Genomic DNA, 25,555 nt, shown 5'->3' with positions numbered 1-25,555 from the left:
CCTAAGGAAGAAATCCACAGCAGCCCTCTGAGGTAAAGGCAAACCCAATCAGAAAGTAGGGAAGGAACTAGGGAAGGAGGGAAGGCCCAGCTCCAAATTGCCTAACCTGGTGCATCTGCACCCACAGGAACACCTGACACTGATTTGCTTCCATGGCTTCTGTGAATACCAATTTACCCATCACTTTTCATCTTCAACCTAGGGCCTGAATTCCTATTAAGCACTTAATGTTGATTCTGGTCTTATCAAACATATCAGTATTTGCTCCAGTATAATTGGGATACAGCTATTTTACCTTTTCAAAAAAAAACCCTAGCAATTATAAACCCCATTAAACACTACATATTGTATTCTCAGCTGACTGAAATTGGTTCACATATTCAAGTTCCAGCAAACTTAGTCTGGAGACAGGTTTCCGTTCTCCAGCTTATATTTGGTTTTTCTCACTGCAATGGCTACTCTCTAAACTTTCACAGTTTGTATCCAAACGAGAATAAAAATAAACAAACTATAACCTTCTGCATCCACCACAAGGCTGGGATCCTATTTCCCCCTCAGAGCCAAGAGCCGAGCCTCCTTCCTGTGTCTCCATCCACCTTCTCACTTCCATTCTAAAAATTCACATCTTCTGCACCAAGTGACATTTACAGCCAACAAGTGTCCAGTTTTGCTGTGACATTCTCATCTTGTGCCCTGCTCACTGCGTAAGTTTGGAAAGACATCCTGTTTGTGTCCTCTGATCATCCCTGCTTCTTATGAAAAGGATAAATTTACTTTAACATCATAAAACCTTTCTGTTCAGAATGTAGATGTTGTCATGTATTGCTATGATTTGGTTTCTTAGTTCACCAGCTCAGCATTGATACAGAGCAATAGATCAGTAATTTACATTTTCAGATCGAACATCTGCTTGTCTGGTCAAATACTCCTGTCCACAAACCACCTTGCACTTCAGGTTTTCCAGCAACCTTCAACCATTTACCTAACAGCTGCAGCAACACTACAAATATAGGTCTTACCACCACATTTTCATAGTGCCAAGATATGCTAGGGATGGACAGGATCTTCCATGTGATCTTTCTTGAAATTTTTAACATATTCTTCCAGAGACATTACATCTGCTATGCACAGAAGGCATAATTTGGTAGTTTTATGGAAGTAGGTTACTATTTGAGGAATAAACATTCCATTCTGGTAGAAACAGAGTGAGTAAGTCTACCAGAGTAAGTTGCTCTCCATATAGCAGACCTTGCTCTAGTTATGCCATATTCTCCTTGAGTGAGGGCAGGTTATGTTTTCCACCCCTGAAACAGTTTGTGTATAGCACTGCACCAACACACAGGTATTTGCTTCCAGTGCTGACCTATGCTCCTGTGGCTCTGATGCTTTTACCTTTCAAGACATTGGCTGTTTTCTGTTGATCTACAATTTTAAGAGGGTACTTTTAAGAACAACATTTTTGTTTGTAGAAAACGTTTCTAGAGCTTGGACGCTAGGACTTCAATGCTCATTTACACAAGCTAACAGTTTCCAAATAGAAGTACACCACCACAGAAGCCTTAACTATAATAACTTCATATCGCAATGCTACATTTAAATCACAGAATCCTAGAATGATTTGGGTTGGAAGAGACCTCAAAGCTCACCCAGTTCCAACACCCTTTCACAGGCAGGGACACCTTCCACTAGACCAGGCTGCTCCAAGCCCTGTCCAACCTGGCCTCGAACACTGCCAGTGACAAGGCAGCCACAGCTTCTCTGGGCAACCTGTGCCAGTGCCTCACCACCTGCACAGGGAAGAACTTCTTCTCAATATCTGAACTAAATCTACCCTTTCTTTTAGTTTCAAGACACTCCCCCTTGTCCTGTCACATTACCTACAGCTATCTTGCATTGCTTTGAAAATTAACATCTCATGTCCTCAGTACAATGAACTTTGCCAGGTGCTGTTGAAAGCAATTTCTAACCACTTTACATCTAAAAAATTGTGACATACTGGCATTTTCTAAACCCGCAGCAAAAAGGTAAGAATCAAACCACTTTAGAATACTTCTTTAATAAATTCTTTTTTAAAATAGTGATGAGTTGTTTATCTACAGTATTTATTTCCAGTTTTCAAGTAGCATTTGAATTCAAATAAGTCTCTAGAAGAGGAACATACGATAATGAAAAGTCATTATACAAAAGCCTTGTACAAAACATACTGAAATTACAGAGTAATGATGAAGATTAAGCAAGAGAAATAAGATCCCAAACAAAATGTTCCGTTTACTAAATAATTTCCATGGAGCTGTGCTTGTCAACTTCTGGAATATCTGTTAAGTGATGAAAGAAAGGACGACCATGAACACAGCCTTTATTTTCCTTTCCAAGCTGTTGCTTCATCCTGTAAATTGTGTTTTGTACATCTTCTTTTGACAAATGTAAGGGCAGCTGCCGAGCTAGGCGCACTGCTTCTCCCTGTGGAAAGGAAAAACAAAACCAAAACCCCAATAGTTTTAAAGTACTACTTTACTACACATTAACCTGGAGCTACCAGAAAGCAGGAATTAAGCACTCACTGTTAAAGGTCACTCTTTTCTGCTGATAAATATTTTGAATCCCAGCAACCTAAATGTAACTCCCAACATATCTTATTGGTCATTTCATGACAGCTCCACAACGCAGTCACATGTAGTCAGTCTCCTGGTCATGCCTGCACTCTTTCTTTTAGGGTCCACTTCAGCAAGATGCTTTGTGTTCCTGAATATCTTACTTCCTGATGCCACCAGTATCCGCTGAAGTGTTTATCAGTTTACAAGACACATTTTAGAACATGAAATCAGTCAGCCAAATAAAGTTTTAAAAACACTACAGTAAAATTGTAGATTAATGTTGTATTAATAGACTACTGCCTATTGCATCCTGCTATCTCTCAATAGTAGAAAGCAGAAGTGACTGCTAAACACAATTACTGAAGTATCCATCCTCAAAGAATCTAGCAACTTCAACAAGAAGTTGTCAGGTTTTTCTGTTTCCTTCCTTCTCCAAGATAGGCCTTCCTGCTATTGCCTTCTCATCTGTAGTTTAGTAATGTTGCCTAGACAGAAATGGATGTGACATACAATCTCACCTCATGTGGTACAAACCTGAAGCAGTGTTCATAACATTTTAATCTGAATCTTGTTTGTCTGCGATTTTCCAAGTTTATAACTAAGTTTGTAAGTTGATCACTGAGTTACAAACCATTCCTGTCTCAACACTTAACTTATCCCTTCCTTAAGCTTCTTTCATGAATGTACAAGAATGGTTCAGTAGTACACAACAGAATAATTTGCTCCAAAGGCAGCTGTAAACTTGCTGACCCAAAAAGACAGGGAAAGATTTGTGTAATACATATTAAAAGATAAAACACATAATCTGTGTAAATTCCTAGTGCCCATTTTGAAGGAAAGCATGTCAGCAAATATGTAAGAAGATACTTAAGATATATTTTGGTAACATTTTTGAACTAAGATCTTAAAAACTGGGATTAAAGATAGCATTAGTGAAACATCTAGACAAGAAGTGATAAAAATCTACTACTGTTAGTTACTCCAGTGTTAACCAGTACCACATATATTAGTTTTCTGAAACTTCATTATTGTTTCTGGACGGGTGATTTTATCTATTTGCATATCAAATATTAACAAAAGTCATTCCAGTTCCAACTGTTGCATAGTAACTTCTGCAAGAAAACAGATTAAAGACTCAAGCATCCTATTTCTGGTAACTAATAATGCTGGCTGCTTGTGCAGAACAAACACATGGCGTCCTCTCTGTCAGTGCACTGCAGAACTTAGTCACTACTGCATCAGAGTGGACTTACAAAACTGTTGGCTGTCAGCTGGTTGCTTCCTTTAACCGCAGAAGTTATTGGTGTTAACACAAGCATTTGCAGAGGCATATAGGCTTCATGATATGTGAGACTTCATTTTTAGTTCAATGTCTTAACAAAAGTGATAGCTTGCTTTTCTAGCAAAAAAAAAAGTTTCCATTTCCTTGAAAGAATCAGGAATTTTTCTTCTTTAAGTGAAAACTGTGTACTGTGATTTTCATGTGAGATTAAGCTTCAATTTGCACCTACTTTTCAAACTATTACTTTAAATTACCTATAACTTCTTCATAGATATATTTACTAAGGGGTTAAATCTTTATGGCTGTTCTGGATTCAACTACCTTCTAGACTTTGCAAAGCAATTTTACAGTAGTTCTGTATTCTAATATAAGAAACGTCTTTCTAGTCTGAAAACTGCCTATTTAGAAACACTTTGTGAACATGAACTTTCAGCACGTATTGTATCACATTGGACAACTGCTTCTACATGTGTCTGATGGAAGTATTCTGGTAAGCAGTGCAGAACCCATACACCTCAGAGAGGATAAGATATTCTCCTTTTCAGAAGTAACTTCTGTTTAGAACAGAACTATATTAATTAAAACAGAAAGCTGCAGAAAGATTTTCAGGCTGCTTAAGGATTTAATATCAGCTGGCCAGTACTTACAAGCAAACTTCTGCCTTACCTCTAAGTAATTCATCACTTTGAGGGGTCTACATTCATACACTTCCTTTGCATTTCCATTAACTATTGCATTCAAAATTTCTTTTAAATCAGAAATACCATAATATGGCAGACAATTTGCCATCCCTTCTATTTCCAGATGACTTTCTGCAGCTGAGGCACCTGAAAATACAAAACCAAAATAGTAATTTATACGCTGCTTTCATTTCTATTCTGGAGTAATTCAGAGAAAACTAAACAATGTAAAATCACTTAGTGAATTAGTTTCACAAATCAAATACAATTAGGAAACTTATGAAATTAAAGTAGAAGCTAGTAATAAAATACAATTTGATTTGAAAAAAAAATGAAACAGAGTGTTGGCACTATTTCCTATGTAATTGGTTTTAACATCTGTAGAGTTCAAATGTTACAATAACAAATTCAGCTTCCACTGAAACAAAAAGCATTTTTTTCTCCTACCATAGCAAAGGAAGAACACAAGCCATATAACTAGAGGCTCTGTGACAGGGTTCATATTATCATTCATATGATATCTGCTGCAGCAGGTATCACTCTGAATACAAATGATGAATAAAACATTTAAACAACCTTCTCAACAAAGTATCTGTTAAATCTTTGAGGTGTAAGAGATTTCAGTTCTTATTCACAGTACTTGCAAAGAATTTGAATGTAGTTGCTACTCTACAGTTAGTTTTCCTTCCACTCCCAGTCAGAGGCAATTTCTGTAGGGGACAGGCTCACATATTCTTGTACAGTCCTTCAGAGCTGCTGCTCTCATTCATGCTGGGTGCACAGAAACCTCAAGCCAACCCACATAGCCAACTTCCCTTTTCTTCCACTATAAGTCTAAGAAATAAAGAGCTTCACAAGGTGAGCATGGAAGAATACAGTTCATAATGCAAAGAAATCTACTCTTGTTTAATGGTTCCAGGTAGGATAAATTACACTCAGCCTGAGTCATGAATGGGTTTGGCTTAGTCAAAAGAGCTGGAGACAAATAGATGGCTACAAAATAGATTAAACTAAGAAACTGTGATAAGGGATCATTCAAGTTCCTAATCCAAACAATGTGACATTTCAGAAGTGAGAGAAATAATATATGCAACATAAGTCACCACAATGTATTTTCATTAGCCAGTAGAAGGAAGTTGTTATCCATGACCAGACACTGCTTATTTGACAGTCATTGAAGAAATGTCACAAAGACTGTGCAAGTTGCAAATTTTTCTAAATATGGGGGTGTCACCAGGTAAATAACATTCCTGGGCCTTTTTACACTTCATGGCAAGAAATACTTTGAGCAGAGTAGGAATTTGATACAGGGAACACCCCCACCCCCAAATCACATAACCTCCTTCCAGTTATATATTTAACACTGCTTTAGATTTGAAACTTTATTTCCTTTTCACCCAGCATTGCCTTCATTCTCTTTTTCAAGCTGTCTTTCCCTCATCGTGGCCAGCAAACCCAGACAATTTTTATGTACTGCTGTAAGCCTGTGATCAGATTTAGCTTAAAGCGAAATGTTCAACTATGTGAAAGTTTGCCAGTTATTAAAGGTGAGATAAGATGATGAGCTATGCCAATATTTCCCCATGGGAAAGGCTGCCAGTAAAGAGACAGGAGCAAAATATAAAGTCTGGTTTTAATCTTCATTTTTATCCCAATTTTGCTTTAATGAAAGACTAGATTTGCATAACAATTCCAGGGCAGTTGATTATACTGCCTTTTCTCTAAAACGAGAACTCAAGTCTATTTGACAAGCTTTCAATAATTACCTCTCTGTGTGCTAGCAAAGATGGAAAACAAAATTTTGTTAAGTTTCAAGTACTAAGATTTTCAGTTTAAAAACATGTATTTCCAGTGCATCCTATGAAAATTTCATGACAGTGAAGTTCTGGATTTGCAAAACTTCCCCCTTCCCCGCCTCCACACAACCCCCCACCACCCAATTCAGTAATTCAGTAAACGAATCATACCTAGCTACAGCTTGCTACCAAGATGTTTACTGCTTGATACTCTTCAGTCTTACCAATAGCAATTTTCCTGTCTGCAAATTTTGACAGCCAGATTTGACTTCACCATTAATTTGAAAGACAAAGAGGGATTTAAAGAGTCTAAGCTAAGGACAAACCATAAAAATCCTGGCTAAGAGAAGTTTTCTTCTTTGGTATGTCTGTTTGTGTGTAATTCTCCTTTTCTGCTTAGGTATTTTTCGACCGCAAATTAGCCCATTGCATGCTGATGAACATATATTTATCTCTGCAAGTTTTTGCAGGAATTACGATATTGGCAACATTTGATGAAATTAGCAGATGTCCAAGCCTCAGTGTACTTGTAAATTTTTGATAAAATATACTTTAAGATTTTTGAGTATTCAAACAGCAGTCTTCAAGCAGTTTCCATGGTAGTGACTATGAAATGCTTTGCAACTTCCAAGGAAAATATCTCTGTGAACAAATAAACTATCTTTCAATCGACTAAAAATGTGGATTTCTCATTGCTACAAATTTCCCCTTTCTCTTTCCAAACAAAGCATTTGCAATCATCTTTGGATAATTCCTTCTTGATGGCCAGGAAAAACTGTTCTCTTCCAGCTGCCACCTAGATTAGGTGACATTATAAGACTACCTTCCAGTCCACAGTCAAAATCAAACTGGAATGAAGTAGCAGCATGACTTTCCACTGTCGGTTACAAGAGCCGAAGCAGGTTACACTACCAAGGAAGATGGGTTATTTACCTATCACAGCTCTTTAAGGCCTAAGCACATTCTTTGCATATACATATGTTGGATAAATGTATTCTATCAGGTAGACAATTCTACCCTAAAAGCCTGCCCTGGAGCATGGCCCAAGGCCCACCATTGTTACAAAACCAGGTAAGATGTGTTCCTTGCTCTCAGTTCCTTTCCAGCCAAGAATTCACATCTCTCTCTAGGACTTTCACAAAGGCAAACAGATGTGCAGTGAAGGTTCATATAACAAACACATTTTAAGAAGAACTGGACAGAAAGTAATCCATTTTACTTCCTGAAATGCTCAATGTACGTAGGGGTCACTGCAAGCTATACCCAGCAAACAAATGCCTGGCAGATCCAAGAACACTGAGTTAAGTAAAAGCAAACAGATTGCTTTCCCAAAGGTAGCATCACTTGAAGCCTCAGTAATGCCAGAACATGAGGGGGTGGGAGGGCAGCAAAGACAGATTGGAGCTCCGCGTCACAGCTTTGCAAATCACAACAACTGGCACATTCCACAAAGAAACCATTGATTTTGCCAGACATACTTACAGTAAGAAGCATTTTCTGAGCTGTTTCACAACATGTTTTTCACTGTCAGCTATCCAGAGAAATATCTAGCTGAAAACTCCTTAGACTGCTGAGGAATCAATGCAAGGAGGAAAAAAAAAGAGACATTACAAAAGATCTTAGTCTACCAAAACAAAAAGATAGGGCACACCCAAGATCCAGGATGAACTGGAACAGCTTTGGCTGCAGTCATACAGAGTCTTTGAACAAAGGTGAACTACACTCCTGTCTTACAATGACAGAGCACTCAAAGGATGGACTTATCCTCAAGCGAAACAATAAGAAGCAAAAGTAACTATCCAAAGCTATTTGTGAAAAAGGAAAACACTGCCAGAAGTTCAAAGTTTTTCCACTAAATGACAGAACAAGAACAAAACTCCATTTGGAATTGAGTCCCTGTTAGAAAGAAAAGACCTAACTAGACCTTTCAGAAGCCTACTAGGAGTAGTGTATCTGGTGTCACATGGTACCATGCTGTTCAGAGTGAGGCATGTTCTGTGCTGTGCCCGTGAGAAATGCACCTGATAGGTTATTAGAGTGACTAAAGGTCAGAACCACTCCACTAGCTAAAAGGTCTTTGCCATTAAAGAGTATAGTTGTACTTCTACAAATGCCAAGCACCGTGAGGGAGTAAGATTCAATTTCCAAGTATTAACCCCAAGTTGCGCCAAATTTAATGCAAGACTAATTAATTTTTTTTTTTTTTTTAATCCTGTGACAGAAGTTGTCCCTTACAGACAAGTCATCCAAATAAGGAAAAAACAGTTTATGTGATGATTGGTTTTGGGTTTGTTTTTTTTTCACTGAGAAAAAATAAGAATCAGGATCCTCTGTGCCATAAGTTGCCAAAAGGTAGGGATTTAACCTAAGAAGAAACAACTTTAACAAAAAGACCAGTTGAGGTGCAAGCCCAATGCAACAAGGGAATTACCAAAGACACCTTCCAAATTAAGGCAGCTGTTCAGATTTTCTTGTTATTAATTAAAGTCAGCCCTGTAAAACATTCCCCAAACCAAGAGGAAGTAAGGAATGAATCTAGAGTCCAATACTCATTACACTTATCTAGGAAACAGCCCTAGTGAGGTGCTTAATACCAAAGCAAGAGGTCTTCCATTCCAAATTAATATTTGAGACTCAATGCATGTTAGTGGGCAGCAAAACTCAGGGTCCTTCTTTTTGACAGAATATGTTTTGAGACTTAACCACCAACGCAACATAGTAGACTGACAGTCCTCTTCAGAGATCACTATAGATCAAGCAAAGCCCTTTATTCTGCCCCCAAAGCTGCTAAATATCAAACTGGAGCAGCTAAATTTTTTTGTTCTTGTTTTGGAAGTTATCTTAGAGCCACTGATGTCACAACAGACTTATCCACATGGATCAATTGACAGTTTTGCAAGAAGAAATTACTAAAATAACACTTTCACATTCAAATTCAAAGTGAAAGAAATGGAACCTTTGCTTGTGACATAAAAGAGAAATATTCTACTACTACAGAAAGTAGAATTCTTAACCCAGGATGAAAGAGGAAGCCATGCACTAGCTCCTATTAATTAACTGGCAGTCAGAAAGGGACATCTAACATGATCACGTCAAGCCTGAAGTCCCGAAGGAAAGTACAGACCTTTAAATATTCTACAGTGGAACCTAACACCAAGAAAGAATTGATAGTTCAGCTGAGAAACAGCAAATACTAGGACTGATCCAATTCACACCCCAAAATGGGAAAGATTACTTATAAAGGTACATGCACAGAGAATAGGTTTCAGGTATGCTCCTATAGATGCTGCTAAGGTGAAACTCCCCAGCTACCATGGGTTAAGTGCACGGCTGTTATTCTTGAAACCTCTCTGCAGCAAGCCATGCAAAGTGGCAACCCCTGTCCCAAAAAGTTAACAATATTCCTGAAGAAACAAAACTTTTCTGAGGCAACCTCTAGTTCAGCATTGGAATGTCTCCCTTTTCGGCTTTGCTTGAGTTTCAAATAAGCCACAAATATAGACACTGAATTCAGACAGCAAAAACCAACAAAATGTTTCTATGAGGATAGTGAAAAATGTTTAATGAGACAAACCTGTTCTCTCAAAGTTGAGTAATCCTATCGAATACTTAGGTCTAAGTGGGACAAATCACTCCCGATCACTTTACATAAATATCATACAAGAATCGACAAAGTACTTGACTGCACAGTGAAATTCCCAGAGAAGAACACATAACGAGTGTTTGTAATTAATACCTGTGCTTCTAAAACTCAGTTTTAGTACGTATTTGTGGCAGACTAGCATATCTGTAGAAGACAGTATATTTCAGGGATGAGTTTAAGAGGGGAAAAAAAAAATAAAGAGGGACTGATGAAGTATTGAGTAAAAATCCTTGGGTCAGCTGGAAAAAAGGCTGTGAGAAATTCCATTTGTTTGCTGGTATTTCTAGCTTCATCTGCAATGGTATGCTCTTTTAATAAGAGAGGCTGTAACTCCTATAATGTCATCAGCAGAAGCTTATAAACATGACTGACAAGCCTCAGATGTTATTAACGTTTCATTCAAGTAGGTAAAATATGAGACTGGGACAAAGAACTGAATTAGATTCCCATTCTTCATCTGGGTTATCCGTATGGATCAACTCCATGACCATGGTTTGTCAAACTGTATAGTGCATATAAAGCACTTTAGTTTCCACTAATTGTAAACCAAATGAGAACACTTTCCTCGTAAGATTTCATTTCCTTAATTTTATGTATTTAGGAACACAGATTTAGGAAGATGGTTATAATTCCCAGCTACTTATTGAGTCTCTTGCTGTTACATTGTATAATTCACCTCTTGAACTAATCAAGCTATCTTAAAACTCATTTTCCCATCTTGTGCTGGCTTTGGCTGAAATAATTTTCTTTGTAGTAGCTAGAATGGGTCTGTGTTTCGGGTTTGTGCTGGAAACAGTGCTGATAACACAGAGATGTTTTAGTTATTGTTGAGCAGAGCTTACAGAGTCAAGGCATTTTCTGCTCCCCACACCACCCCAGGGGTGAGCAGGATGGGGGGCACAAGGAGCTGGGAGGGGACACAGGCAGCACACCTGACCGCAACTGACCAAAGGTATGTTCCAGAGCATATGAGGTCATGCATATAGAGCTGCGGGAAGAAGGAAGGGGGTGATGTTTGGACTGATGGCATTTGTCTTCCCAAGTAACCATTACACATGACAGAGCTCTGTTTGCCTGGGGATGGCTGAATACCTTCCTGACCATGGGAAGTGGGGAATGAATTCCTTGTTCTGCTTTGCTTGTGAGCATGGTTCTCGTTTTAAACTGTCTTTATCTCAACCCATGAGTTTTCTCACTTTTCATATCCTCTGCCCCATCCCACTCAAAGGGAAAAGAGTGAGCTGCTGTGTGGAATCTAGTTGCTGGCTGGGGTTAAACCACAACACATCTCCAATACCACAAGATCAATCAACAGCTCTCCGCCATTGTTGCCTAGAAACTCTCTTTGAATGTTCATATTCAATTTATTCACATCCAGTTTACACTAATCAGATATTGAGCAAACAACATCAGGAGGTGGGAAAAACCCAGTATGTGAGAAAAAGGCTAAGTAACAAGAGACGTACCACAGACCTCCTCAGCTTTTGATTTGCTAGGCTGAATAAAACTTTCAAGAGCTGCCTCTTATAATACGTTTTATTCCCCTAATCATTCAATCCAAGCTTAGCATGAACACCTCTCCTACAAAGTCTGTTATTTATGTAGGGATTTAGCCAGTCAGAAAAAAGTTGCCTTTTTTTTTTTCTGTGCATGATTAGCAAACAAAACAGCTGGCTGTTCTTCCCAAGAGCCAGCCACCAAGTGAAGAAGTTGCTCTAAATCTCATTTTTGTACCTACCCTTAAAAGATCCCATATGTTACAGTACATCTGTCATCACTGTACATATGTGGGGATCTGTAACACATGAAGCTATAGCATTTCTAAGAGCTCTTATAGTGAATCTTTCCTCTGAGCTGTCAGCTAGGTAGTACCCCCAAAGACTTTTGCTTTTCTTGAAATTCTGCTAGAGGAATCCTTATCTACAGAACTGACACTAGGTAGGTTTGCTCCTGGGTTTCCAACAGCATCCCTATGAACCATTCTTCAGGAAAATGTATACACATTTGCTTTCTCTTGCTAAAGGTATATGAAACATTTATTCTGCAATGAACGTAGAGGCACTGAGAACAAGGCTGTCTCAAAACAAAGTTCAAGTTGAACCCTAACAAAAGGTGTGGTGATCTTGTCTTTACCAGGTCTTTTGGGCTCTGGATTTCATGTCTGATATGAAAGCAAGTCAATAACCAAATTCAGCTCCTTACCAGACCTCCTCAACTGCTCAAAGCAGAGTAGTTGTCACATAAAGCCCATATTTGCAGAAGCTTCTGTGAGTATCACCTTGGAAGCAGCTGCTAAGACTAAAGAATTCTCATCAGTTTAATCTAAATTCTGTGAGGCAATTAAGGATATCAGCACCCAGCATTTTGAGAAAAGAAGAAAACATAGAAGTCAAGAAAACATGTATTTCTTTGAAATACATGGTGCATTCTTTGACATAATATTGAAATTTTCTGTTATCAGTTTCCATTACTCAATGTTCTATGAAGAAGATTATATTCTTTGCCAAGTAATAAAATCTCAATGTTAATAAAAGCAGGATGATAGCTTTAAATGATAAGGTGATGTAGAATAACATGATCTACCTTTAACAATCATTTAAATCCTTAAATCAGAAGAAACAAGCCCCAATATAACTGAAAGATTTTAAAAGCATCTTACCTTCTATCATTTTTATCTGGAATCCATTTGCTACAAGCCTTGGATCTGACAAATAACCTGGTCCATTGAAATTGGGGTAATCCTTCTGCATTTTATAAAGAGCAGCCATATACTGAGATCCACCAATCAGACTAGAAAAAAAAATATCCCCAAAGTGTTACAAACCAAAATATGAAAATTAAAACTCAGAGAAAAACACAGAAAAAAAGTAGTAAGTGGTGAGGAGTGATCAAAACTTTTAAAAGTATTCTGAGAAAGCAATTTGTTTAAATGAACAAAATCACAAGTATTCACATATCTGAAAGAGTGACCAAGTTTAGACATTTAATAATAATTACATCAGTTATTTCCTAATCCATGAGGGAAAGTTAGCAACACTGAAGTCATTAAAATGTGGAACATTTAATTTTTCTCTGGGGGAAGAAATTTGTCTTCACTGCATTACTGATAAACTGGTCAAAACTTATTTCAACAGGAGTACGACCAGGCCTGCTCACTACTGTAAGGTAAAACCATATAAAACATAAAAGTCTCTTCTTACCGATAAAGGAATGTACAAATAATCACAGAATTAGCAAAAAGGACCTCACCAGAATTTACTGTAAATAATTACCAAATGATACTCGAAATAACATACAAATTTTTGCTCAGTTGTACTATACCTGTCTGTTAAAATAATTGGCTTGTCCAGTTTCTCTGCTGGAAGCTTATGATTCATAAGTAATCTTTTACACAGCAGGGCTTCTTCCAATCTGTATGGATTGAGTAACCTTAGCTTTTTTTCAGCAGCATATATCCAGACATCGGGAAAACTTTGGTGACGGATCAGGAAAAGCTCATGTTGATCTGAATAATTTTTCTCATGTCTCTGATGATGATGTCTACAGGAACTCAAAGAAAACGGCACTGTCACAATTTTCATAGACTGTTCAGGTTGCCGCTTCTTTTCAGTTTGAGCATGAAATATCTTGTCAAGCTTCTGCTGGTCAGAGAGGGAAGTCTTCAGCTTGGGTTTCTGTTTTCCTGCCTCCTTTGTTGGCCGATGTACTTTCTGTCCCATAGCTTTCTTGACCTCTCTGTTGTAGCGTTCCAGGTCTTTATCAGCTTTTATTTCATAACTTAAAAGAGAAAACAAACCAGTAGCATAATCAGATAAAGATCCCAAACCCCAACTCCTAACAAACTAAAACGAAAGGCAAGGTAACTATTTCAACAGACAAGAATAATGTACATGGCTCATTCAAGTAGACACATCAATATGCTTTCCATTACGATGGAAGAAAGAAGGACAGAGGGGACTGTGCCCATATTACATTATCCTCTGAAGAAGATGGGCTGGAAATTTTCCTTCATCATGACAGCCAGCAAAACCTGAATTATAGAAGGGGAAGGAAGGAGTAGACTGACTCATATAAAGAGCTACAGCAAGTTGCCTTTGACCTCAGTCCCAAAGACTGTATCTAATCCTAATTCACGCCCATATAAATAGTTTTGGAAGTAGTTTTGTCACAAAGTCATATAAGCTTCTAGAGCTCTACAGACTTCAAGGGGACTCCACCTGGTTAGGTAGGAGTCTGGAGCCTAAGTTCATAAGCCTCAGGCTTTACTTAATACAAAGAAATACATTTGATTTCAAATGGCCTAAGATTACCCACAGAAATAAAAAGTGTGAGAATACAGGATACAACTGTCACAGAATTCTGTAAGTAATACTTAGATTTTTCAAGAAGTACTCAAGAATTAACTACTCCTAAATTCTGTCTAAATGGTTAAAACATCACTACATACTAAATTTCTGCAACCTGAATGGATTCTTAATGAGTTTACAAATGTCAGAAAGAGAGCTAAACTTTTATAGATGCCAGGTTTATGCTTGCCTACTGCATATGAATCTTTCTTTTTTGAAGGCCAAAAAGATGATTTCCTGAACTCCTTCTTTTTGCTTTTATTTGATATTCTGAATTCTAGTAGGTAATTCAAACAAGTCCAAACTTCAGTAATAATAAGAAAAAAAAAGCACTAGTATCATATGTAAGTATTAGAAATAAGTGTTTTAGCTGGTCATATTTATTTATTGCTACTTGCTGGAACAGTTTGATTCAATTATGTGTATGCATGCTGGAAAATTAAGGTCAACAAAAGGGTCACCATTTGCAATTAATTATGATGTGCTAGCATTCACATATGGTACCAATATTTAGTTAACTAAAAAAGTCAGCTTAAACAGTTTCTTGCAATAAATCATGTCCTAGAAAATATGGAGTGAACGTTAAGACAAAAAACATCTGCTCCCTTTAAAATGGATGGATGAAATCACTTGAACAGAATTTTTTTCCCTACCTAAATACATTTGTAGCTTTGACCAGATCAAGAAATACTTTGTTTTGAATAGCATCAGTTGTAATGCAGGAGAAAACTATGAGAACTGAGCTTTGAGTGATACACCAATAACACAAACAAAAGCACCTCCAAAGAAAGTCCAACTTGCCTGACATCTTAAGACTACCACCAGAAAAATTCTAGCCTTACAAGCTTTTATTGTGAGTTTTGCAAATTGATATATATCATGATCACTGATTTGCTCAGCATCAAAGTAAACAGCAGGTGTACAAACTACAAAGGAACACCTTTGCCGTTTCAAAACTCCTTTCACAGGGGCAAGTATAATCAACAAGTGCTACAAGACCAGTTTCTTCTCTGCTTGGTGAATCAAGACACTAAATTCAGGATCCTTTCCTGAAGCTTTGAAACCTAAAGACAAGGAAATTTCAAAATTGAGTGTAAGGAGGGAGTGGAATATTAGCATGAAGTCTAGTTTCTAAGGCAGCTTTGGTTTAACCAGAAAAATAGATCCACAATTTATTATTTTCCTCTTGCATCTTAAACCCAAATGAAATATTTGGCATATAACATAAACTTTTCAATATAAAGACCTTATAAGTCAAATAATCTGAATTTGACTATTTGGAGTAAACTCTGACTGGAAAGAGCCCCTTGTGTAAATTCGTATGTGCCCAGAATAAAGAGGCATCCCACGCTGAATGTAGCACATCTCAGCATCAGCCTCTTCACATAATGAACCCAACCAATTCAAGCTGTCACCACAAGTACAATATTCAGCTTCTGTGCTTCCCTGCTTTGTGAAGAAGCAAAGAAAAGAATAATAAAACGGAAGCTTTTAATTGCCCATATAAGCTTTTCAGTTCATTTCTCAAATGCACAGGTTTCAGGGGACTAGCGCTGTCTTCTAGGAGTGGACAATATGGACCTCCTATTATGACTGAACAGATGCTGGGGACAGGCAACAGTGTGGAAGGCCTGATAGCAATTACTAATAACATTATTTGTTATTAATATCTGGCAGTATATAAATGGAGATGGCTAGAGATACAGTGGATGGCCAATGACTAGATGGTACCACAAAATGATCTCCATCCGAAGGAAAGAGAACATGTTAACTAAGAGGTTAAAATATAGTAAATAAATAATTTTTGTGGAATTCCTAAGCAAGTATATTTACCCCAGTGTGAAACAGTTGCAAATAATGCCTATACATACACACTATGTGATGCATGGAAAGTTTTCAGGCAATAAAAAACTACCACACATGAGGGAGTTACTACTAGCCACTAGTGACTACATGCATGCTCTTACCTGTCAACAGACAGCAAAGGCCATCATACTACCTGAAATGATGTTTCTCCCAAGGTACAAATACACTCATGAAGAATAACCTTAGAGTGCTGACAAGGTAATTTGTTAGTCCCATGATAATGTGCATGTAGTTCTGGACCTTTCCTGTGTCTTCAGGGTAACTACTGCTGCCACTGCCATGGCACTTGGAGGGATTTCTCCCACTCCTACCTGAGCCTGATATGTAAGAAATGTTAAGGCCAGAAACATATGCAAGCTGTATTAAGTAAGAGCAGAGTGAGTGCAATAAATTAAATCCTGGCTTTGCAAAGCAGGGGGATATGTGATGATGCCAACAGAGACATGCATGGAAGCTTTCCTCTTCTATTATAACCTAAAGACCGTAACATTTCACATTCCGGTTGAGTAATAAATGCTGGCTTGTTTTGAAAAGGCCATCCTATGTCACTACGAGACATCTGTTAGTTGTACTGCTCCAAAAAGGGATTTAAACTCATTTAGACCTGCTGATGGAACCACAGAGAGAAACAGAGATGCTGAAGCCAAGCACACCCATTGTAATAAACGTGTGACTTTATCAGAGAAGGATGGAGAACTAGGAAAAGTTGTGTATTTCCAGCAAGGCTTGCCATGAAGCTGGGGGCATAGTGCGTTCAGTAGAACTGTGGCACTTTGGCTGCCCTGTTGCATATACATTTGTTGCTACCTCTAGGTGGCCCAATTTATCCAGAGTATCTGATAGGCAAGACTATGTTCTTTGCCAGATGAACCACAGTTCTTGTGCACTGCTGCACTGGAGGGAAAGATGTCTGTGCATCTCTTCATATTTGTAATTTTCTGAGGCAATTTTACAAGATTTAAAGCAGAAGAGGTACAATGAAGCTGAAATGTATGCATAAAACTAGTGGTTCACTTCAGCATCCATTTGATTCAATCCTATGTATATGGAAAATGCATATAGTATATATAATATGCTGCATTCAACCCTACATATAAAGGAAAACTTGATTACCAGAGAGGTCTTCTTCCTGAACTAATACAAAGTTAATCTGTAGGCACACTCTTTAACATAACAGTTGTACCAGGAAAGCAACCATGAAATCTGAAAAGCTAAAGCAGAGCAAATTAAAATTTTCTGAAACAGCTGGGAGAACCTTTTGTTTCATTTCATTAAAAGCGTGAATATAATTGGAGTAGATTTCTACTATTACATTAATATTTCTGCTAATGCAGAGATGGACAAAACACTTTCTCACATGTATGGTTTTGTGATCATAGTATGCTGCTTGCTTAGCAAGCTTTAAATGAGGTAAATTGGAACCTAGATAAAAAAGGTTTTACTTAACTCTGATACAGCTGGTATTCAGAACAAGGCAGATGTTTTCAAACAAAGTAAAACGTCAAGGAAAACGCATTTATTAACAATAATTCAATAGGTGTAGTTTCTCTTTCTTATCACACTGCTAATCATCTCTTTCATTAGTGTTAAAATTACACTGCCAGTATAATTTCCTCTTCAGTGGGGTTTCTTAATTGCCTTTCCTAGCTTCCATCACATTAAGAAAACACATTTTCATAACACTTCCAATGAGTTTTTTCAGAACCCAAATTTCATTTCCCAAACTTTCTACTACAAATCACAATATGCATTCAAATTATCACATGTAAAACTACTAAAGAACTATTTTCCTCATTTGTGTGATGCCCTACAGTGTTTTACATCTTATAAAATGACAAATAAGACGTCAAAGGTTTGGTGTTTCTTTTCCCTTACCTGTCTTAGAATGTCTCAAAATCTGTTATTCTAATTCATCTTTTACTATAAGTTCTACATAAAGTACAAAATATACCTAATATTTTAACTGATTAAACCTCCACCCCAAATTAGGCTAAAATATTTCCCTTACTTTCAGATGGATTTCAAAAAAAACAGTGACGATTTGTTTTACACTGTAACCTAAGAAGAAATTTGGTTCTGACTGAAAGAGGTTAAAATTCAAATTGTAGTATAGTGTGAATGGCATTGGAATAGCTGTTTAGGGAAAAAAGAAATTCCTTGTGTCATCTGATTGGGTTTTACAAATATAATTCTGAGGTACCCTGGGTTGGGACACTTCCTGAACTTATAGGAAAGGAATTTACCAAATGTTCAAGTACTAAAGATCTTGAAAAAGAATCCTCACTTCGTAACAATAAAAAAGAACTGTGCATTGGAAAAACTCTGGAGGAACTATACACTGCTCATCCATCACCCTGCTGGTTTTCACTGACAATGCATCGGGAGTGACGACATACAGGCAGCCCTTATTTAACAGAAGTTTGCAGGATTCAAACAGTACATTTACTTTCCTGTTATCTATAAACAACAATTCAGCAAAACCATCCCTACCTAACTGCTGCATGACACAGTGGCAAAACAAGTAACTCAGATCAGCAGTGTACATCCTCACAGAGCAAAATGTGACAATTCACAACACTGATGCTGATCTTAAAAAGTCAAAACCCATTTTTTGTTCTATTTTTTCATAAATAACTGGGAAGCTGTTTGTTTGTTTTCTGTTAATTCGCTACATGTGACTTACTGGTAACTACCAGCTACAGAAGCAAGTCAAAGCCTGAAAACTTACTTCTTTTTTTCCTCTTCATTCAAATTATCCCACTGCTCTTCAATTTGCAGCAGAATATCCTCCATGCTGGTCTTTGGGTTATCAGTTATCAATTTTGGACGACACTCTTGAGTGAAAAATCCAATAGCAGACTTTGGTTTCTTTATTATTCTACTACTAATTAAGTCATAAGCTGTCACATGCCCAAACTTATCACTTATCAGATTTCTTTTCTCTATGCTTTGATTTGAGATTTGTGGATCACTGCTTTGCTCACTAGGATGTCCATTTTGCTTATTAATTGCTCCTTCAACTTCAGGAATCAAAATCTTAACAGGTTCCAGGTTGTCTCCCAGAAAGTTTTTAAATCCACTTCCCATACTCCAACGATCAGCAGAGATTTCAGGTAAGTCTTTAGAGACTAAAGCTTCCCTATTTTTTTCTATTTCATCAATATTACCAGAACTCAAAAGACACTCATCAGCTTTTTTAGAACTGGGGTCCACAGGAACACTATTACTTTGAGTATCAGTCATATTCTGTCCATTCTGTTCATCCTCACACAATAAATGTAAGGAGCCGTCTGGAAAGGCATCACTCTTAGAAACCTCTTTTTTGTCCAGGCAACTATGTACATCATCACCACAAAGCATCTGATGATTTAAGCAGATCTCCATGTTTTTTCCTGCTTGACAGTTTTGCACATCACTGCTGAATGAAAGGAATGAAGTATGAGCATGTCGATCATCGTTTCCAGATGGTCCCATCTCATTAACAACCACATCTGTTTGTTCTGTTCTATGAACAAACATGTCTTCTGAGTTAACATCTGTTTTATCAATTTCACCAGGGACTGTAGCAGGTAGTGGCCCATACAGTGATTTCAACACATTTTCAACAGCAAGTAAGACAGATTCCTGTAAAAAAAAAAAAAAAAAAATTAAAAAAAATTGGAAAGAAATAAAAAAAAAAAAGCCCAAACAGAAAAGCCACACACAGAAGCACACCTGAAAATCTAACTGACAGATATTAAGGATATAGAAGAATAACCAAAGTAATCTTATCCAGAATATTTTTCAAACTAATCTGGACAGATTATTGCAGCAGTGCAGTTGTTCACATATGCTCAAAAAGACTTTGAACTGGATATGTCGAATATTTTGTCAGAGCAAACCAGTAAAGCAGAATACCTAGCACATCACAAAAACAATTCAACTGCTTTCTTTATAACAGGGTACTGACTGCTTAAACCAGTATCACATAAAGCTATTCCCACCTAACATGGTGCTAGAAACTTACAGTCGAGACAGATGCACCAACCCCTTTCATGTAAGCATGTTTGTGTAGGCACTATATTATGGCGCCTGCTTCCAAGACAGCTTTGCACCAATGGAAATGAAAGAGAAAAAGAAACAACCCCAAACCAAAAAACCCAACCTTTTTTCTACCACCAGAGGAAAGATTTTAACTGGATAAAATGCAAGAATGCTGTGTTAATTTTCATATAAGTGACATTTGACAGGTAGTACTTTTACAAGATTAACGCAAATACAAAAGCTTTCAGTGAAGAAGATCATCAACATACTGGTGTGACTATCTGTATTTACTTTGAATTACCTTACCTATTTGCCTTCTTAATTTCTGTAGCACTGTTTTTCATATGAAGTGCTCATAAGTGAAAGCAACTTTATGGGAATTTATCACTACACAGCCTCTAAAACAAAGGTACATATGGTCTAAATTTCAGGTCTTGATAGCATGAAAACGATGTCCTGAAACTTCAGTGATGTCAACAATTTATATACATAATGGCAAAATACTGCTTTGACCAGAAATCAATTCACCCCCACATTCTCCCTTCACATATGTGGTTTACAAGAAGTGATTACTTTGTGCAGTTATCAAGTTAAACATGAGTTTTATGTAGGGACACATCGTAGTTCCATTTAGCTTTTCTCACTATAAAGCCATCTGAAAACCAAGTGATATATGCATATATCTGACAGTGTAAAAATCCTTGACATCAACTGGGAAATAAATCTGGAATAATACTGTACTTAACCTATTCAATACTTCTCAAACAAAACAGTCCTGTGTTAAAAGCAAGCTATCACATAACTAAAGCAAACAAAAAAACCACCAATAAAACAACAACAAAAAAGTGGCACTGCTTATATTTAAACATTTCCATAATCCCAGAAGCCCTTGTTCTGTTTATATAAGGCTGACAACTCAAAACCAGATTAAAACCTTAGTTACCTTATAATGCAGTAAAACTTGAGTTTTATCAGGTGTTAAATTCACATCCACAGTAGAGGCCGGTACAGTAATATTCAAAAAGAAGACAGGATATAAACGAGTACAGTCTTTGTGTGTCACCAGACTGTAGTACTGTCGAATTAACTACAGATTGATTTAATAAAGAGATGTCAGTAAAGGCAATAAAATAGACACAAAGGCACAAAACCAAAATTTGACATTATAAAAGGACAAAAGATTTGTTGAGTTTTGGTTGGAACCAATTTCAAGATACTAATGGTTGCTATTTCGACTTTCTGAATGAATGTACTGATCACACTTTGAAGAAAAGATGATATGTCCAAATTGGACTGCAACTCCAGTTACTTACTTCATCATCAACACAAACACTATTATTTGGCTGGTTAGTTTTTAAAGAAAATCTACCCATATAGCATGTGACTTCACTGCTGTCTCTTTCATCCAAGCCAAAGTCTGTTTGACAAGGTACCACTTGCACTACACATCTGCCCTTTTTCCAGAACATGATTTTATCCTTTTTTTTAACCCAATTATATATTTACAGCTTCCCTCAAGCTCTACTTGCCCTTACTATTTTCTCTATAATTTTCCCCAAAACTCCTCCAAAAGACTACAGAATTATTTAGTTGTTTCAGATTTTTGGTCTTGTTAACTAGAAGGGTCAAATAAAGATCCCTGAATTTCCTTCTAGTATCGGGGATACTTCCACAGATGTACATCCTGGATAAAAGAACACATTAACGAGACAAATCATAAATTGATTGTAGAAACCCAAGAGCCACAGCAGATTAAATACGATTTTTTTAATTGTTTGGGGTTTTTATTAATTCTTAAATATTTTTTAAATTACATTAAAATTCTTTAAATATTTTCAAGTTATTTTAACCTTAATCTTCCCACAGTCTGTTCTCAGCTGGCACTGAACTGTAGTAATAAGAGGTCCACCAGTACTTCTTCCCCATACACTTCAAGAAGATAAAAGTAATCTGTAGCTTGTTTTCCAAACCCACCAAAACGTGTTCTTACAGATGTGTAACCTCACCTGGATGAATAAAACCCAACCACCCTCCTCCAGAAAAGCAAATGATTAAAAATCTGGACACACACACAAAGAGTCAGTGGAACACTATTATTTGCACTGCTACAAGAACAACCCTACATGAGAACCTCATTTTGAATCTAGGCTTCTATGTTGTGGTTAACAGTTGATTCTACTGTGGGACTCAAGCTGAGCTTTAAACTCCCAGAAGAATCAGGAATATCAAATACTGCATGGAGATGGATTAGCATTATTTAGCACTTAACATACCAACGCAGGTTCAGGGCTTACATCTATAAAGCTTTGCCTGCAGCTGAGAACTCTTCACTGACTACCTTTTTTTACACGCACACTTTGGCATGAATATGATTTTCTTTTCTGGGGAGGGCAAAGATCAGGACAGCAAGGCTGCTCCAAATGAGGTGTTGTAAGGTTCAGTAGTGTGAGAAACCCAAGAGTATCAAATTCTGCCTGTACAATGCCTAGCTGCAGCCAATGCTGCTGCACTATCACTTTCATTTCTATCCAGTGCATACAGAAATTTAAAGGGAAAGTGTGTGTATTTGCTTGACAAGCCTACAGCAAGAAGTAGACAAAATCAGAACTACTTTCAGAAGAACTCTCTTACAAGAAACTACAATGCTTGTTATCTTTGCCTGTAATACTCTAGTTATATTATGTGGGGAAAAGGCTGTAGATTACATAGGTGTCTCTGTCCTCAAACAAGTAATGTTTCTATTCCTTGAATAAAAAGCTAAAGGATATTACCTTCAGTATTTCCTTCTGATGAACTGGACGATTGTTTATAAAAACAAAACTCCTTTCTGAACTTGAAAGGCTTGTCAAAGAACTGTCTGACTCAGCTTTTGGGAGAAATCCAGAGAGATTTATCTGCAATGATAAAACAAATACAGTGAAAAAGTATTTTAAACAGTTCTGGAGCTCTTTTTAGAGGCAAGATATTAAGATGAAATTGTACAGGTGTCCAAGTCAAATGCATGCATTGCTTCTTGAAAGTTACGAGGAAAAAAACAAAAGTAAAAGCAATTAAAAAAGAAAGAGGTTGAGAAGGATGGGTTTGTATCTATTTTTCTTGATTAAATTATTGAGAAATTTCCCCATTTGGACTACCACTTGCATCACATTGCTGTCTGCAGCCAAAGACTGCAGAGAACAACACCAGCCAGCTTTAGGCTTGCTGACTGTGGGATTTCCAACTTAACGCCTGTGCAAGCTAAAGGCACGCACTGCTGCCCAGCCTGGTGAAGGCACTAAGTGAATTACCCCTGTGGGGAAAGCCCAAAACACACAGTCCTTCCCTTTCTACATGCAGGGCACTTTAAATAGCCTGTCACAGGGCATTTATCCAGGGCACCTAAATTTACCTATGCCACGTGTATCCACCAGCTGACTCTCGAGAGTGCTGAGGGCCCATGACCCCACCAGAACCTGTGAGCACACAGCACTGCCAAGGAGCCTCAAAAAGTGACACAATTTGAGTCCCTAACAAACTCCAAGTTTTAAGATTTTTCTGTTGAGATTTTTCAGCTTAGTTTTTTCAGGTCAAAATGAAGCCGATTACTTCTGCGTCTCCCATCACCTCCCCCTCTCCCATACCAAGCAACTTTGAAACTGCTGGATTGATTTCAATTCAATCTGATGAAGAAGCAGAAATCCCAAAGATATTAGATTTCCACAATTTCTGTGATAACTGACAGCTGCTTGGAGAGGACAGCCTCAAGATAATGACCTTACTGAGGGAAAGGCAATTGTAACTTTTCAAAAGCCAGGACCCATTAGCATGTAAGAACTGATGTTTCAATGAACCCACATATTGGCCCATGCATCACCCCACTGCCACTGGCATCAACTAATAGGTGAAGGAACAGTGGGGCATGGTAAGAATGGAGATTTTGGAGATATGGGAAAGACTGTAGAATGTTCTGGTAGCAGGGTGGACCACTGAACACAGAAATCAGACCTTGTTAGCTTCGCTTTCTGCAGAACCACTTGTATTTACTAAAATCGAAATTATCACACATTTGAAACAGAATTTAAAATCCCTGGGATTTGGCTTATTCTTCCCATTCACCTACGTCACACCAACTATCTGCTCATGTACTCCCCTATTCCCTCTTGACCTTGTAATAAGCATTCTGTGCTAAAGCTGGAGTGTTCTGGTCAGCAACATAACCAAACACCACTGGTCAAGTTAAAGAGGTGTCAAGTATCTGTTGGATGATTATCAGAAAACAACATGCAGCACTTCTAGATTTTATTCCACAACTTTATCACATCCTCCCTGAATATTCCTCCTCTATGCTTCAAGCTCCTTTTCTGATTCCCAAATATTTGTGCAAAAAGTCTTTCACCCCAAACAACATTTTTTTTATATAGACAACATTAAAGCAAAACTGAAAGTCTCTAAATAACTCATTTAAGAAGTTGCCAGATTTAGAAGTGGCTGACTGCTGTTACTATTTACAGCCACACAGAATATCAGTGTGCTCATTGAGGTCAGCAACAATTTCTACAACTAATACTTAATTATTAGAATTTTCACATTAAAAAGATATGAAGCATAGAGACAAAATCACAGACTAGAACTTACTAGAGAATTTTTGCTTTTAACTTTTCAAAATTAATAACTTTAATAAAAATCAATTTATACAAGTATTAAATATATATATCCGTGTTGACAATACACTGTCTTTCTCAAGTACTTGTCTTTGTCCCAGTTTCACTTGTATCTGCTAAACTTAACCTCCACAGAAGGAGGGACAAGGAAAATTTCCTGTGTGAGTTTTCAGCCAAAATAGCTCCATCCATTTACAAGGCTGGGGATGTGAAAAGCACAGATGCTGTTTTATACTTGTAAAAAATAGTGTCAATTTTTTATTTGCTTAGTTTTTTATTTTACACATAGCTCCCAAGTTTTCATGTGCATGCTTTGGAATCAGCTTGAAATGTGTTCTTCTTTCATGGAGATGTTCTGAAGAAGGCCAGTCTTTGAAACCCCTGGATCATAGAAGCTTTAACTCTGCAGTTAGTAAGGTACAGCTTACAGAAAGTTGTTTACAGCAAGATTAATTTTGTCTTTGGAGTAAATTTTGCAGCAAAGGAGTATGAAACTATACAATGAATAAGTAGGAAAGAAAGAAAAAAGCTGCTCTCTGGTTTGTGTACTGAATGAAGCATGGGAAGGAAAAAAGTAGCACATGCCCTGTCATTGAATACCTATCCCAATACCTGCACACAGCAGAGAAAGAGTTACGCAGGCAACCTTAATTCTGTCATTTCGAAGTGTTTGGATGCTTAATTT

General features: G+C 37.4%; 1 protein-coding gene across 10 annotated transcripts in view; it reads right to left on the bottom strand.

The window, feature by feature from the left end:
* Window positions 1–2,081: 2,081 nt before the first annotated feature.
* PMS1 (PMS1 homolog 1, mismatch repair system component) overlaps window positions 2,082–25,555 on the bottom strand; it is a 48,548-nt gene continuing 25,074 nt past the window's right edge. For 7 of the 10 annotated variants that reach the window (XM_065669900.1, XM_065669908.1, XM_065669906.1 and 4 more), the window contains 7 exons: window positions 23,002–23,124; window positions 21,174–21,317; window positions 18,936–19,831; window positions 13,317–13,772; window positions 12,655–12,785; window positions 4,543–4,703; window positions 2,082–2,460 (listed from right to left, as the gene is read on the bottom strand). In XM_065669900.1, coding sequence (XP_065525972.1) covers window positions 2,272–2,460; window positions 4,543–4,703; window positions 12,655–12,785; window positions 13,317–13,772; window positions 18,936–19,831; window positions 21,174–21,317; window positions 23,002–23,124 — 2,100 coding nt within the window. In that variant the 3' untranslated portion in view covers window positions 2,082–2,271. Of the gene's footprint in view, window positions 3,340–4,542; window positions 4,704–12,654; window positions 12,786–13,316; window positions 13,773–18,935; window positions 19,832–21,173; window positions 21,318–23,001; window positions 23,125–25,555 lie in introns of all 10 variants that reach the window. The other 3 variants (XR_010610634.1, XM_065669902.1, XM_065669901.1) reach the window with 3 other exon arrangements.

Source organism: Lathamus discolor, chromosome 3 (assembly GCF_037157495.1).
Source record: "Lathamus discolor isolate bLatDis1 chromosome 3, bLatDis1.hap1, whole genome shotgun sequence".
Taxonomy (NCBI): domain Eukaryota; kingdom Metazoa; phylum Chordata; class Aves; order Psittaciformes; family Psittacidae; genus Lathamus; species Lathamus discolor.
This window is presented reverse-complemented; position numbering and strand designations above follow the sequence as displayed.